Source organism: Mustelus asterias, chromosome 8, assembly GCF_964213995.1.
Source record: "Mustelus asterias chromosome 8, sMusAst1.hap1.1, whole genome shotgun sequence".
Lineage (NCBI taxonomy): Eukaryota > Metazoa > Chordata > Chondrichthyes > Carcharhiniformes > Triakidae > Mustelus > Mustelus asterias.
The window spans coordinates 80655413-80670014 of NC_135808.1; the positions used below are offsets into that span (position 1 = coordinate 80655413).

Sequence of the window (14602 nt, forward strand, 5' to 3'; positions counted from 1 at the left end):
TTAATGATTCCAAATTACCCCCCACAGCCATGAAAGATTCAAACCAAAAGGGATCTGAACAATAAAGCAATCACTGAAGAAACTTTTCTCAAACTAAAATTTACATTTCTATAATTTTGTTACCCTCCCTCTCTCCTTCTATCTCCTCTCTTTCCATATCATTTTGAAAACAAGCTGTTATTATCTTCTTCCAAATTTCAAGCACCTGCTTCAATGAAATCAACCAAAACCAATCCTTTGGCAATTGATTTCAGTTATTAATTCTATTTTGACTGTCAGGTGTACCTTTATAATCCTGGATTATAGTCAAACTGTTGCATGTTATCAACATTACGCAGCACGGGGCACACAGCGCCAGGGACCTGGGTTCAATTCTGGCCTTGGGTCACTGTCTGTGTGGAGTTTGCACATTCTCCTTGTGTCTGCATGGGTTTCCTCTGGGTGCTCCAGTTTCCTCCCACACTCCAAAAATGTGCTGGTTAGGTGCATTGGCCATGCTAAATTCTCCCTCAGTGTGCCCGAATAGGCGCCAGAGTGTGGCAACTAGGGGATTTTCACAGTACTTAACTGCAGTGTGAATGTAAACCTAATTGTGACTAATAAATAAAAACTTTAAACCTTAAAATTCCTTGGGAATACAGATTTAGAAACATAAGTATGTTTTGAGGATGAAAATTCAGGATGATTAGAAACATGACAATCTACAACAATAAATCTATACACTAAATTCCCTTTGAATACACTGGCTCAAATCTCCTCAAATCCGGATTGTAAGAGATTGGCTATAAGTCGGGAAATTCACATCAGGATACGCACGCACTGTAACTGTCTGGGAAGTTCAAACTTCTAATGGGCTGATTTTCGCTGCCTGGAGTGGCACGCTGGTTAACACTGCTGCCTCACAGCGCCAGAAACCCAGGTTTGATTCCCGGCTTGGGTGACTGTGCGGAGTTTGCACATTCTCCCCATGTCTGCATGGGTTTCCTCCGGGTGCTCCAGTTTCCTCCCACAGTCCGAAGAACGTGCTGGTTCGGTGCATTTGGCCATGCTAAATTCTCCCTCAGTGTGCGTGAACAGGCGCTGGAGAGTGGCGACTAGGGGATTTTCACAGTAACTTCATTGCAGTGTTAATGTAAGCCGACTTGTGACACTAATAAATCAAAAAAAAGTCTCCAACACTGGGTTCGGTTTAAGAGGCCTGTCCCGATATTCAGGACTTCCTTGCATACTTATCCTGGAAATGTTACACCAATTAATACATTGTCTAGCTCAGTAATTAGCCAGAATAAATGAACTGAGGAGCATAAACATCCTCGTAATCCTCCTCCCACCTCCCGCTTCACAGTCAAACCCAACCCAACACCCAACTAACCCTGATCAAACCAAATTAACCCCCCTTTGCTTAGCTACTCGACCCAAATACCATCCCCCACCTGACTACCGCCTAGTGCGACCATTCACCCCACACCCAATTACCTCTCAACCTGACCCAACTACTGCACCCAACTACTCCCCATGACCTGACTACCCACTCATCCATCCACAAACACATTCACTTACTGAACAACCTAGACCTTTAAAAACATACCTGGATACAGCAGCTACCATCATGAAGATGGAGGGGATTTCTCCCTTCTATCTCTTCTTGCACTGAATTTTATTCTCCTTGGATGTCTGTGCTGACCTTTCAATGCTTCAGCCGGGATTAGAAGTCCTGGGGTAGGGTCACAAAATATCTTCACGGGCAAGGTCAATGTGTGCAGCATCGATACTGACCGGATGATCTGGGCCACTGTTTCTTTCCTGGGACCAACCCGGATGTTGCACCCAAAATTGCACCTGAAGTTGCATTCTTTGCTAATGTCAAATCATGTCCCATCATCCTCCCAAATTCATGACAGTACACACAATCCATAAAATGCCTACAAGTGGGCAAAAATCAATGGAACTCCATGTAAGCCACTGAAGTTCAAGGAAATTATATATCCAGAGCAATATATTGCTTCTTTGAGATTTAAATTTCAACTCATTTAGCCATGATTGATGCATATTGCATTAAAAATCTAGCAATCAGAAAAACTTTTCAATTTTTAATGTGACATATTTATGCCATAAGAATCCATTCAAAATGAAAAGATAATATAGAGCAGCTTTCAGGGAGAAAAGATTTTAAAATAATATTCAAACATATGCAGTTAATAGACCAGGCAAATTATATTGCTCTGCCTGCAAATTTGGCCCCTGAATGGATTTGAGACCCCTGAATGGATACTCAAATTTGGGAGTCGGGTCATAGTCAGTTTTATAGGCGGAGATTGATACAAATGAATGGTTTGATGGACAGAGGTAAAATATGGAGGAGAGCTGGGTCCATTGTGGTTACATACATAATTAACATATAGCCAAATATTCCATACCTTCTAAGCCATGTAATTGTTTAGTGTGCAGGTTACAGGTCTATGTCCATGCAAACATAAAGAAAAGTCCAGGTCAGTATGTATGTAATTGTAAACTAGTTACTGCAAATATGCTTTCTAAGCTCATGCAATATTTTACATCCAACTTTCTTTTTTCCAGCTATTCCCTCACTACATTTGTATCAAAATCTGGAAAACATGTTCTAAAATTTGAAAGTTAATTTTGCATTGTACAAAATAACATCTCAGCATATAAACATCCGTATGTACATCAGTCCTTGGAATTACTGCAATTGCAAAGTAATTAGAAATTATTTTTGACTACAAGCCTGCTGTGATCACTTCTGCAGCACATTTTGTATCTCTGCACTCTTACCTGTAATATTTTACATTAATCCTCTTTAATGCCTGCACTTTCCATTTCCAAAAAAAGTTTGTTTTTTCGCAAATTCTAAGAGCTTGAAGTTGATTGTAAGTTCTCATTACTTGATAATAATCATCAATGTCTTTTTGATTAATTTAATGGCCCCAATATTCCCTTATTAGCCAACTTAAATCAAGCAGGCATTTCTGCTCTTCTTCAAAAGTGCTTATTTTCACTGAAAATCCACAACATAAATGGTTAATAGTATTATATCCAGACAAAATCTGTGGATTCTGTTGTTCCCCAATGCTCTATGTTCAAAATTATTTTTTACTGCTGTGGATTTGTCATAAAACAATTATAAAAATATATTCTGAGATGAAATTGAACTCAGAAGTCATAATGTAAATTTTCATATATAACAGCTTCCTGGATGAAAAAGGAGATAAGAATTAAGTTAAAAGAAAAAAAAAGTGTGCTTACGATAAGTGTCAGGTAAAAAACACACAGCTGAGAACCAAGGAAGTATGGAAGGTTCTGAGGGCAGGTGAAAAAGCACCATTAGAGAAGCGAAGAGGGACTATGAGAAAAGACTGGCAGTCAGCATAAAGGAGAATCTCAAAGTCTTCTACAGGCATTTGAATAGCAAAATTGTGGTAAAAGGAGTAGAGCTGATCAGGGACCTAAAAGGGAATTTATACATGGCATCTGGGGCCATGACTGAGGTATTAAATGAATACATTGCTTCCATCTTTATCAAGGAGGTAGATGCCCAGGCCATGGAAACAGATGAGGAAACTGTCCCTCAAAGGGTTCAAAATTGATAAGGAGGAAATGTTGAATAGACTGTGGGTATTTAAAGTCATGATGTGGAGATGCCGGCGTTGGACTGGGGTAAACACAGTAAGAAGTCTAACAACACCAGGTTAAAGTCCAACAGGTTTATTTGGTAGCAAAAGCCACTAGCTTTTGGAACAGGCTGTCCAAAAGCTAGTGGCTTTTGCTACCAAATAAACCTGTTGGACTTTAATCTGGTGTTGTTAGACTTCTTACGGTATTTAAAGTCGACAACGTACAAGGACAGGATGAGATGCATCCAAGGATATTGAAGGAAATGAGAATCAATATTGCAGGGCTGCTGGCCATAAGTGTGAGGTGATGTGTTTTGTTTGAAAGAACATGGAGAGATAATATCAAATAAGGGGTAAAGGTCTTAAGAAGGTGCAGGAGCAGAGGGACCTGGGTGAATATGTGCATAGGTTGGCAAGACAGGTGGAGAGAGCCATTAATAAAGCATATAATATTCTGGGCTTTATTAATAGGTACAGAGAGTACAAGAGCAAGGAGCTAATGCTGAACTTATCCAAGACACTAGTTAGACCTCAACTGTGATATTGTGTAGAGTTCTGGGTGCCAAACTAGTGTAGTAGAAATTTACAAAAATGGTTCCAAGGATGAGAAACTTCAGTTATGAGAATAGATTGGAGCATTGGGACTTTTCTCCTTGGAGAGAAGAAGGCTAAGGGGAAATTTGATAGAGACGTTGAAAATCATGAGTTGGCTGGACAGAGTAGATAGGGAGAACTTATTCCTGCTCATAAAAGTATCAAGAATGAGAAGGCACAGATTTAAAGTGATTTGCAAAGAAGAAAACATAATGTGAGAAAATCATTCTCACACAATGAGTGGTTCAGGTCTGGAATGCACTGCCTGGAAGTGTGGTGGAGGCAGATTCAATTGAGGCATTCAAGAGGACATCAAATGCTTATTTGAATAGAAACAATGTGCAGGGGTACAGGGAAAAGGCAGGGGAATAACATCAGTCATAATGCTCATTGGGGAGAGCTGGTGCAGACACGATGGGCCAAATGGCCTCCTTCTTCTCTGTAACTATTCTGTAATTTGTGATTCTCAGACCATATAACCTCCAGTTTTGTAGTAACCCAATTCATGGCATGAATTTGAAATCTCTGAAGTAAAGTTATAGTCATCTAAATATATACCAATTAGTAACAAGGCCACTTTCATCCTGGCATTAAGCTTTGCTTTGAGGAGGGTTTGACTTGGAGCTACAGCCACTATGCACAGCAGTGAAACATGTGAGATAGCTGAAAACTTATAAATAATTCACTTAAAAATTAATCTTCAATCCTACTGTTCCAATTTTAGGTCATTTGATCCAAACCGCCCTTTAATGGTACTCATTTATCTGCATGCTTACCATAGCTCAGTTCAGAAATTAACCTGGATGATTAAACTGGGCCTGAAATATTTCACCTCACCATGTCTGATCTGTAAACAACCTGCTTCTAATATAATAACAAATCCATTCTGCATCAGTGCATATGTACAAAATGCATCAGTACATATATACACATATAGACTAACAGCCCAAGAGTTCTTACATTACCACTAGTTCTTCTCTCCTTTCCTTTTCTTAAGCTTATTGCTAGCATTTTCTTTCTTCAGTCTTACACAGAGGTGAATCGCCTCCCTGGATTTGGTACGATTCAGACACACTCTCAAAATTCAAATTCCCTTTCATGGGATAATTTTGAAAAATCTACTTACCATTTGCTCATTATAAATCTACCAATATTGTGCAAATGTGATTGTCATCTTAATTGTAGACATTCGCCAATAACTAAAACAGATTGTTCATACTCTTGTTGATATCTGTTATTGATTACTGTCCATTGCATGATTGCATGGATATTGTAAAGCAGCCATTTTATCAAGGGTTCTCCTGAAGGCTATCTTTTTTATGCAATGCCTATTCAACACTAAAGGTCATCTTGGACATCATCACTTTCCTTCTGGTCACTGATGCTGCATTGAAAGTAAAGTACTAAAATATTACCAGAAAGGAAATAATGCAGCAAACAAATGTGGCCTCCCGTTGATTTTTACGTGGTAGCTACTTATTTAATTTCCCTGTGATTAAAGGACATTACTTGCTCAAAGAAGGAGCCACGTACAAACGGGCAGAATACCCGCAGGGGCGGCAATGCCTGTACAATATTCACATATTCTATTCGGGAACACACAAAAAATAAACACACAGCTTCTTCAGCCCAGCACTGTCACTGTTACTGAGTTCCTTTTTTGTGTTCAATGAAAAAAACGTGACGTTGCAATCTGCCAACCCGGCGATTCACTGGAAATTTCCACTTCTCCGAATGCCAAGCTCGTCATATGAAAGTGCTGAAGAAAAGCAGTCTGCACCCGAGCCATTGCCATTGCTTCCCAGTGCTTCCCCGTGCTCAACACCCACCCAGCAATATTTACAAATGGAATTGTTATCTGGCAGCTCATCTCCCATCCTGCTTACACTTTTATTATTCACCACTCACCTTCTCCTTCCTTTGACACCAGCTCGTCATCAAAATCTAGTATTTTTTTTTAATAAGGCCACCTTCCCATCATATCTTAAACACAACAACAACAAAACACCCGTCTCCTGATCATTTCTCATAAGCAGCAGCACTGGAAGCCCATTCTCATTTCACTGGTCAGGTAGGTGCTGAAATATTCACTGTTTATTTCTAATAAGACATCACATCAATTGTAGCGAAAGCAAATTACAGCCCAGCTGTATCCGGGCCAATAGAAACATAAACAATCAAGTTTTCAGGTCCTGTTCAGCACCAACAATCTCTGCAGGATTCCTCGCCCAAGCGCCCATCCAATCGGGTTTTTTTTTACCCATTTCACAGTACTTGAGGCACCGAGCACTCCACTGATCCCCAAAGAATCCAATTAAACAAACAATGCACATTCGCCTACAAATATTGAACTTTTCATCTAACACATCATTTGACACAAGGAGAGTGGCAAATACATCCAAACTTCGTCTCTTTCTAGAGATAATCGCAAGTAAATTCACGCAAACAAAAATGAAAAATTTGGTAGGAATTATAAATGAAAATATTCTGCATAAACCGGACAGGTGGGTGGTGCAGCTGTTTACTGCCCAGACTGAGATAATATATTCTCCCCAGGCATGAACAATGTCAGGGGCGTTTGTTAATAATGCAATTAGCAGAGAAACCTGAAGAATATCATCCATTATACATGTTCCAGTGGAGGTTGGCTGGCTGGAGTCGGATGAAAGCGCATCTTTCAGCACCACAAGTCTTGAACAGCGAACAAAGGGAAGCCGCGGGCTCCAGCGGGACAAACTCTTTTCACAAAATAACTTCTCCTATTTAAAGGTTATTCCATCAGACACGGGCTTTGTTTTTCTAATCAATGAATGGGTTAAGCGATTCATTCAGAGCGGCGTTTAAAGACAGTCTCGCCTTAAAACGAAACAGCAATGAGGAGGCGATCAAATCTCTTACCGAACATCTGAATGTGTCCTTTGGTGATGGGGTTGAAGCTCCCGCAGGCCAGCAGGATAACGTGGGTTTTACTCGGTTCAGCCATGCTGCCAGGTCGCCTTGTGCTCCTTCGCTGCCTCCCTCCTGTTCTCTGCAGTGTGAGGCGAGGCTCAGAGCGTTTTACAGCTTCGGCTGGCTCGCTCTTCATACACAGTGCGTCACCCATTGATTATGTATTTCTTTACTTTTCAGTTTCATGTCCCCGTTTGCCTCCAGAGTTTCGCTATCCGCTGGTTGTATACAGACAGACCACACCATTGGGGTGGAACCGTCGCTGCGTGCCAATCTTGTGATCACATTGTCGCTGCTTGGATGTGAGGGCTTTCTTGTTGTAAAAATGATCAAAAGATAATCGTCCGCCCCACAGGGAAGGACCATGTCCTTCGCTTTTGGAGCTCTGGCTGCTCTGGGAGATGTTACTGTATTTCATCTGAATCCGATTTTCCTCCAGTATCGCATGTGAGGAACTACAAATCCCAGCTTTTATCCATCCCACTCTTAACTGAAAGATCAACATGGGCGGCACAGTGGTTAGCACTGCTACCTCACAGCTCATGGGACCGGGGTATGATTCCTGGCTTGGGTCACTGGCTGCGTGGAGTCTGCATGTTCTCCCCGTGTCTGCATGGGTTTCCTCCGGGTGCTCTTGTTTCCTCCCACAGTCTGAAAGATGTGCTAGTTAGGTGCATTGGCCATGCTAAGTTCTCCCTCAGTGTACCCGAACAGGTACCGGAGTGTGGCAACTAGGGGATTTTCACAGTAACTTCATTGCAGTGTTGATGTAAGCCTACTTGTGACTAATAAATAAAACATGGAATGGCCAAGATATAATGTTACTGTTACTAGCAAAGCTTTCTTTATTGAAAACTCTGACGAAGGGGCATCCAGACTCGAAAGGTCGGCTGTATTCTCTCTCCACAGATGCTGTCTGACCTTCTGAGATTTTTCTGTTTTTGTTTCAGCTTTCAGCATCTGCAATAATTTGCTTTTACTTTTTTTATTGATAGTTGGCGTTGCGCGATTCTTTATCCAAAGATCAACATTCCACAATGGTATGACATTCTTCAGCATTTCAATGTCTTGGCCATTCTGAATAACCCGCACACATGCAGAAAGATTCGACAGAAGATGAGGGTGGTGGGGGTGCTGTAACCCACTGCCTGAAAGGGTGATGGTGTCAGAGATCCTCTTCGCGTTTAAAGGTATTTGGATATGTACAGGGTTAGGGTCCAAGAGCTGAAAAGAGGGATAAAGCGGGATAGATTTTTTTGGCTGACACAGGTACAATGGGCAGAATGGCCTCCTTTTGTGCCATAAATGTTTTATGTTTCTATGTCTGGTTAGAGTGAATAATATACACAGTTGAATTCCCTAGCTCGGGAAGAAGAGCTCCAGAGAGGTTAGAGAAACTGGGATTGTTCTCTTAGAGTAAAGAACATGGAGAAACATAATAGAGGTGTTTAAAATGTTGAAGGGTTTTGACAGAGTTAGTAAAGGGAAACTTCCCACTGGCAGGAGGATCAGTAACCAGAGCACACAGATTTAAAGCAATTGGGTAAAGAACAAGAGGAGAGATGGGGAGATTTTGTTTTACTGTAGCAAGCTGTTAGAATTAGCTGATTGGAATGGCAGTGGAAGTAGGTTCAATAGTAATTTTCAAAATTAAAATGGATCTATCTTGGCAAATGAAAAGCGTTGCAGGGTTGTGGGAATAGAGAAAGATAATGACACTAATTGGGTAGCTCTACCAATGAGCTGATGGGCTGAATGGGTTGCTGTGCTGTATGAATCTATGTTCTGGTTGGAGTGAATTACCTGCACACATATGACTTGGTTTGAGTGAATAGCTGAAGAAATGTCCTCATTTGAATGAACATTCACATTCACATGGATGACATGGTGGCACAGTGGTTAGCACTGCTGCCTCACAACGCCAGGGACCCGGGTTCAATTCCTGGCTTGGGTCACTATTTGTGCGGAGTCTGCATGTTCTCCCCGTGTCTGCGTGGGTTTCCTCCAGGTGCTCTTGTTTCCTCCCACAGTCCGAAAGATGTGCTGGTTAGGTGCATTGGCCATGCTAAATTCTCCCTCAGTGTACCCGAACAGGTGCCAGAGTGTGGTGACTAGGGGATATTCACAAGAACTTCATTGCAGTGTTAGTGTAAGCCTACTTGTGACACCAATAAATAAACTTTCAAAACTTTAAAAAACATTCACGCCAATATACAAATAAAATACTGCCGATGCTGGAAATCTGAAATAAAAACAGAAAGTTCTGGAAACACTCAGCAAGACTGGCAGTCTTTGTGAGGTGGGAAACAACATTAATGTTTCAAGTTGATGAACTTTCATCTCAACTGAATGTATATATACTTATGTTCTAGTGTTAGAATGAAAACTTAAACTTGTCCTGGTTAGGACAAATGCTTGAATATGTGCAATGGAATAATTGCTTTTATGCACAACATAATAAAAAATGCAACTGGTGAAAACTGATTATATTAATCAGTATTTTGTTCCATTATATGCAAATAATGCAGTTGTATTTAATTAATTACCAGTGTTAATGATCACAGGAACCATTAAAAGGTGACTTTTTTCACTGCAAGCAAAGAGCTGCACTCCAAGGCTACATCCCATTTCTCTGGCTGGGAGCGTGTAGGAGAGGACATGGTGAATATGGAGGACAATAACCTGCAGAATGAGACTGGATTATAATACCAACTGTGCAAAGGAGTTAATCAGCTTATACCAATTGTGAAATGTGATATTACAAGGGAAGCAGGCACATGGGAACACCACCAACTGCAAGTTCCCCTCCAAGTCACACACCATCCTGACTTGGAAACACATAATCAATTCTTCACTGTTCCTGGATCAAAATCCTGGGGAACTCCCTGACACCATTGTGGGAATACCTTCACAACATGCATTGCAGTGGTTCATGAAGGTGCTTCCGTTCCACCTCCTCAAGAGCAATTATGAATGAACAATAAACGCTGGCCTTGCTCACATCCTATGAATGAATAAAAACAGAACATCACAATCTGTAAAGTTATGGATTGATACTCTTCACATTTTCTGATAAATACAAGGCAATACTAATTAAGCACAACTTTAGGGACAAAAACTGTTTCATTAATATTTCTGAAGGGGTAACAAAGTAGTGAGAATAATGCTGTTGATGTGGTGTAGATGGACTTCCAAAGTGCATTTGATAAAGTGCCACACAACAGACTTGTGAGCAAAGTTAGAGCACACAGAACAAAGGGACTGAAGTGCCATGGGTACAAAATTGACAGAGTGACAGAAAACAGGGAGTAGTGTTTAATGGATGTCTTTTGGACTGGAGGGAGGTTTGTAGTGCATGACCCTCGGTCAGAGCTGACGAAGGGTCAGACTCAAAATGTTGGCTCTATTCTCTCTCCACATGTGCTGTCAGACCTTCTGAGATTTTCCAGAATTTTCTGTTTTTGTTTCAGATTCCAACATCCGCAGCATTTTGCCTTTATTATATTGGAAAAGTTGGGACTATTTTCCTGGGTGGGGAAGTTGTGAGGAGATTTGACAGAGGTATTCACAATCTTGAGGGATCTGGACAGAGTAGATTGGGAGAAACTGTTCCCATTGGTAGATAGATGGAGAACAAAAGGACACATCTTTAAGGAATTGGCAAAATAAACAATGGAAGCAGGAGGAGAAACATTTTTATGCAGCAAATAGTTAGGATTTGGAATACACTGAGTATTCTGTGATCCTGCAATTTCATCTCTTAGTGTATTTCTAGGTTGAAATGAAGGGATTGGTATACATGAGTTTAAGTTGTGGAGATTCATCTGGGTGGAATGAACAAGTTAATAAGATTTCACATTATTAACAATTGCTGGAATACTAATTTAGAATCTGTCCAGGATCAGACTGCAATAGTTTCAGGAAAGTATAAATGCCTTTAATATAGATGTATCTGGAATATTGCAATGTGTTGTCGAAAACAATTTAGCTGAGAGCGACCAACTAACTGCTTCAAACAAACTGATCATATTTCTCAGGCAAATATTTAGAGGCTATAGTAAACTGCGCAGGTGTGGCGTGTAATTTAGACAACAACCCACAAGTCATTGCAACCAGGCAAGGTTCCATATTAATTTTGTGTTTAACATCAGGAATTATTCTAAATTTATACCAAGAGAGCACTTTTCTTAAAAAGAAAACGTGCAATTGATGTGGCAACAGTGGTGTTTCTAAAATAGCAATGACAGTAACTTTCCCAGAAGCAGTTCAAGAAGACCTCGTAACAATTAACACACCACACTTAACTAAATATAGGAGGAAAATGCTGTCAAAAACATTTCATTTTGGAAGTCTCGAAGAGTCAAATTAAATGCAGTTTTTGTTTAAAGATACTGCAATGATCTTTAAATAAATCATGGCTTTCAAACTGGGCAGTAGTCTTGCTGGAAACAGTGCACATTGCAGTGTGACAGAATAGGATTTCTTCACTACTTTGAATCATTGCTAAATATTTAAATTTTAAAAAGTGCTTATAAACAAAGTAGCAATAGGAATTTGGTGAGAGAGGGACTTCAGTGCAGAGGATGAAAGAAGTGTCAATTAAATTAAGACAAAGGGTGATGGTGAATATACGAATAATCAGAGTAATTAATTTGATCTAAAAGGACTTATCTAAACAAAATAATGGGACAACTGAAACCCATTGCCTGCAATTCATGTAACATTTTGGAAGCTACATGGGTCCTGGATAAACAGGTCTGCAGGAAATGCCTCCAATTGTTTAAATTTGGACTCGGGGTATCCAAGCTGGAGGAATGTTTAGAGTCACTGCAGGGCATAAGGGAGGCTGTGAATTTCTGGAGTACACATTCTAGGAGGTAGTCATCCTGAAGCTACAGAGAGTTCAGAAAAATAGTAAATGAGTGGCAAACCAACAGGAAAAGAAGAAACATCAAAGGAATCCTCTCAGAATGTGAAACTCTCAAATTATTTTCAGTGCTGAATATTAGGGATATTAAGGAAGTGGAGTTTAGAGAATATTCACTGCACTGTGGATAAATATACATTTTGAGGGCACATTCAAGAGTGGAAATGCAGTGGCCAGACGTGATTCTATAGTCAAAAGGATGGACAAGTCTGTTGCTTTTCTGGGGCCATGATTAAGGACACCACTGTTCCTAGAATCCCTGCAGTGCAGAAGGAGGCCATTCAGCCTATCAAGCCTGCACCGACAACAATCCCACCCAGGCCCCATCCCCATAACCCCCAACTATTTATTCTGATAATCCCCTGACAATAAGGGATGATTTGTCATAGCCAATCAACCTAACCCACACATCTTTGACTGTGGGAGGAAACTGGAGCACCCAGAGGAAACCCACGCAGACACGGGGAGAATGTGCAAACTCCACACAGTCACCAGAGGCCGGAATTGAACCCGGAGCCTTGGCGCTGTGAGGCAGCAGTGCTAACCACAGTGCCACCGTGCCACCCAAATCTTTGTCAACTGAGAAGATACAGAATTTTTGAGGAGGAATGGAAAACAGCCAGAAGTCATGGACCATGTGGGAACCACTAACCTAGGAAGGAAAAGGGTTACGTTCTTGAAGTCAGCATTTCAGGTACTAGGGAAGAAGAACCCAAAGCAAGATCTTAAAGTTAATAATCTCTCAGTTACTCCCAGTGCCATGTACAGTGAGCATAACAGCAGGATAAAATAGGTTAAAAGATAGCTGGAGAAATGGTGCAAGATGGAGGACTGAGACATCTGGTCCAGTTAAGTGGCAGGAAGGACCTGTTAAAGAAGGGGCAAAAATGTAGCACCCTTTTCAAGAAAGGAGAGAGAGAAAATGGGAAAATTTAAGACAGTTAGCCTAACATCTGCCATTGAGAAAGTGGTGGAATCCATTATTAAGGATATAGTAGCAGGACAGTTAGAAAATCAATTTGGTTTTATGAAAGGAAATCATGTTTGACAAATTTATTAGAGTTCTTTCAGAATGTAACAAGTAGAGTGAATAAAGGGAAACCAGTAGATGTGATATATTTGGATTTCCAAAAGGCATTCAATAAGGTACAATATAGAAGGTTACGGCAGAAGGTAAGAACTCGTGGCTTTAATGGTAATATTTAAAGATGAATCGAGGTCTGAGTACCAAACAGGAAACAGAGTTGGGATAAATGGGTCCTCACCAGGTTGGCAGTTTGACTGGCATGGTATTACAGGGATCAGTGTTGGGGATTACAATCTTTATTAATAATGAAAGAGAACAAGTGTGTTATAATCAAATTTGCTTATAATTCAAAGATAGGTAGGAAAACAAGTTGTGAGGAGGACACAAAAAGTCTGCACAAGGACATAGCTGGGTTAAATGAATTGACAGATGGAGTATAATGTGGGAAAACATGAAGTTGTCAACATTGGTAGGAAGAATAGAAATGCAGCATTTTGGCCTGCACCTGCTGGCCACCTGAACAAAAATACTGACAGGGGCCCAAATAGGTCCTACCCCCGAACCTGGCCTCCACCAATTTTGGAGGCTGGGGTGGGGGGTTACATTTCATGTGTGTGGTTCATGGAGGCAGCTGTGAATATAAATCAGCAGCTGCCTCCACTCGTGTCATTTTGATGATGTCAGTATTTGAAGCCCAAAGTGTGCAGATTAGACCTGGTAGGATCAGGTCTTAATCTCATGTGTTAATTTGGATAGCCAAGGTACCCTTTTGGAGGGGTAGGATACCCATTTGGAAATGGTCCCAGATAACTTTGGGAAAAATCACGTTCCCCTTGGAACTGGTAAGGCACCCCTATTGGAGAGGTAAGGCACCTTTTGGGAGAGGTTAGGTGCTCTCTGGAATCAGTGAAAGTAGACATAATTATGTGTAAAAAGTGCATAAACGCATTGGAACAGTCAAAGCTGTCAAAGAACTGTCAAAATGCATTGGAACTGTGAAAACTCATTGGAACAATTGAAACTGAGATGGCATTTAACTCTGTAGGATGTTAATCTTTTCAGAAGTGTGGAATTTTAAAAATCAGTGCTTGCTATTTCACTGTCTATTGGCACAAGCTGGAGAGTTATTATAGGATCTTTTATTTTATTCCAGCATGGCTCCTGGTGAATTTACCCATGGTGAATAGTAGGTGAGTTGACATGCAGTTGATATGTAAGAGCAAAGCGTGGTGGGCATAAGTTGACATATAAGTTAGAAATGGTCATGTCAATGAGTAGGGGATGTGTTTGCATAAAGGATATGAGAGGCATTGAATGACATGGGCGTATGAAGGGCCATGGGGTATGGGTAGAGGGGCACAGGGTAACACAGGGGTAATGTGTGGCCATGGGATAGGTAGAAGGGCAGTCGGTGACATTGAAGGTGAGAGGGGCCATGGGCAGTTGGTAGAGAGCATGTGGTGGCATGGTTAA

General features: G+C 40.8%; 1 protein-coding gene across 1 annotated transcript in view; it reads right to left on the bottom strand.

Moving 5' to 3' along the window:
• nmnat2 (nicotinamide nucleotide adenylyltransferase 2) overlaps window positions 1–7209 on the bottom strand; it is a 251535-nt gene extending 244326 nt beyond the window's left edge. Inside the window, exon 1 of the mRNA XM_078219366.1 lies at window positions 7125–7209. Within this exon, the coding sequence (XP_078075492.1) occupies window positions 7125–7209 (85 nt within the window). The remainder of the gene's footprint in view (window positions 1–7124) is intronic.
• Window positions 7210–14602: the final 7393 nt, after the last annotated feature.